Below are 2,526 nucleotides of genomic sequence, written 5' to 3' on the forward strand. Positions count from 1 at the left end.
AAGCGGAGTGTTGCAGACGACAGCGGCGCGAATCCCTAAGCCGACGTCAGAGCCAGGGGGCGCCACTCAAAGATCTCACCGCCAATTATTAAAAATTTGGGAGGCTTGGTGAGGCACCCCTCCCAATCGAATGGAAGACCGCCCTGGTAACTTTCATTCCGAAAGCCGGCAAAGCCATAAACACGGACAACCTCCGCCCCATCTCTCTCACGTCTTGTGCGGGAAAGCTGATGGAGACCATGGTGCGGGACAGGCTGTCTCTGTTTCTGGAAAACCAAAATGCATTCGCAGACACCATGTTCGGTTTCCGCCCGCACCGGTCCGCGCAGGATGTTCTGCTTCAACTCGACCGAGAAATTCTCAACCCTGTCGAATACCCCCTCAACGATAAGGCAATACTCGCCCTAGACTTGAAGGGGGCTTTCGACAACGTCACACACGAAATTATCCTGCAACATCTCTCCCAGACCGACTGTGGACATAACACCTTGGGGTATATCAAGCAATTTCTCGCGGATCGTCAATCTTTCATCCGAATACAAGACGAAGAACACGGCCCCTATCAAATGGGAACGAGAGGAACCCCACAGGGCGCGGTCCTCTAGCCGTTACTTTTCAATCTGGCTATGATGAAACTTCCGGCTCAGCTGGCGAAGGTCGAAGGCGTCCAGCATGCGCTGTACGCCGACGACATTACCATCTGGGCCAAACACGGATCGGTTGGAGACATTGAGGCCAACCTGCAGCAAGCGGCGGAAATTGTGGACGCCTACGCCCGCCGCTGCGGCCTTCAATGCTCCCCGTCCAAATCCGCATTTGTGCACATTCGCCCATCGCCAAAGTGCACCACCACAATGAAACTCTCCCTGGCCAGCGGCCCGATACCCGAACACGATGAGATTAGAGTACTTGGCCTCTTTATCCACAAACATCGACGGGTAGATACAACAATAGCCAAACTGCGTAAGGTGGGGGACCAGGTGGGCCGGATGGTCCGCCGGGTTTCTAACTAACGCGGGGGATTACGGTGCAAAGATGCCTTGCGGCTGGCGCATGCATTCGTGATCAGTCGAGTCCTCTACTCGACTCCTTACCTCCACGTGCGCAAGTTTGACGAGAACGCCCTCGAAGTAATTCTGAGAAAGATGTACAAGCGTGCCCTCGACCTCCCAATAAACACGTCAAACCAGCGCCTCATGGGCCTGGGGATGGTAAACACTTTCGCGGAGCTCCGGGAGGCACACTTGACTAATCAATATACAAGACTTTCAAAGACGCCGTCGGGACGTCGCCTATTAGCCCGACTACACATCCACCACACAACACTAACGGAAGAGCGCGTACGCACCCCCGAAGTCTGGAGATACGCCCTGCACGTGCGCCCTCTTCCGGCCAACATGACACGTGACGACCACAGTGGCAGGCGCCTGGCGCGGGTGGAGGCACTTGCCCGCCACTATGGGAACAAGCACGGAATCTTTTACGTGGACGCCTCCGGCCATGGGGGGTGGTGCACGGCCGCAGTCGTCCACCAAAACGTCGCGGTAAATGGCCTAACATTCAGAGCTCAACACATAACACACGCGGAGGAAGTCGCCATCGCGCTAGCAGCCGCAGACCAGGAGTCCCGAGTCATCATCACCGATTCGAGAGGGGCCTGCAGAAACATTGAACAGGGGTACATTCCTCACTTCTCGTATCGCATCCTTCAAAATAGTGACTATCTCGGGGCCCCCGCTTCTCGAACGATCGCATGGGCTCCTGCTCACATGGGCCTCGAAGGCAACGAAACGGCAGACGCCGCAGCCCGCGCGCTCACTCTCCGAGCAACGTCTTCAGACCCTTCCGAAATGGATCCCGAACCCAAGCCGGCCCTCACTTTTCGAGAAATTACTGAATTATACCTATTCGGCCACGCAATTTATCCTAAGCCCTGTAAGGGCCTTACAAAGGCAGAGGAACGCACCCTCCTTCGTCTTTACACCAAAACACTGCTGTGCCCGGCAGTTTTAAAACACTTTGATCCTGCCTATACAGGACAATGCCCGTACTGTGCGGAGAAGTATTCGGACATCTTCCACATGGTGTGTGCATGCCAATCAACTCCGAAGCTCGCCCCAAAACCAAACCCCACCCGGGAGGACTGGGAGGCAGCCCTGCTCGGCTGCTCCGACTTAGTGAGCCAGAAGGCCCTGGTCGACCGAGCCCGAGCCGCGGCGATCGCCAATGGGCTTCTGTAATGAGGAGCCCACCTAGTGATTGTGAGAGGTGGCGCCCTCCGGGCCACCTCAAACATCTTCCCTGTATATACCAGCATTAAAGTTTTTCAGACAGACAGTACAATGTGAAGCTGCGTTCATTGAGACGGGCGCATGGCGATTCGTCCCAGATCTTGAGGTCCCCCCTGCCGCTTCATCAAGCAGCATTTACAACCGAAATTGCCGCGTTTTAAAGGGCAGTCGAGGCGAGTAGCAGCTAGAGTAACCTTTTGAAGGTCATCGCAACTGTTCGCTGTATAGGGTGTAT

General features: G+C 55.5%; 1 protein-coding gene across 1 annotated transcript; it reads left to right on the forward strand.

Annotated features, from left to right (window-relative positions):
• The first annotated feature begins 1,397 nt into the window (after positions 1 to 1,397).
• On the forward strand, positions 1,398 to 2,322 carry LOC144139250 (uncharacterized). The gene has a single exon (XM_077671662.1). The coding sequence runs from the start codon at positions 1,398 to 1,400 to the stop codon at positions 2,238 to 2,240; it is 843 nt and encodes a 280-aa protein (XP_077527788.1). The 3' UTR covers positions 2,241 to 2,322.
• The last annotated feature ends 204 nt before the right edge of the window (positions 2,323 to 2,526 follow it).

This window comes from Haemaphysalis longicornis, unplaced genomic scaffold (genome assembly GCF_048455015.1).
Source record: "Haemaphysalis longicornis isolate Haplotype H1 unplaced genomic scaffold, Haemaphysalis longicornis Haplotype H1 scaffold_5, whole genome shotgun sequence".
NCBI lineage: Eukaryota > Metazoa > Arthropoda > Arachnida > Ixodida > Ixodidae > Haemaphysalis > Haemaphysalis longicornis.

Excerpts from the sequence above, each read along its gene's own strand:
- LOC144139250 (XM_077671662.1), top strand. The coding sequence starts at position 1,398 with ATGACACGTGACGACCACAGTGGCAGGCGCCTGGCGCGGGTGGAGGCA.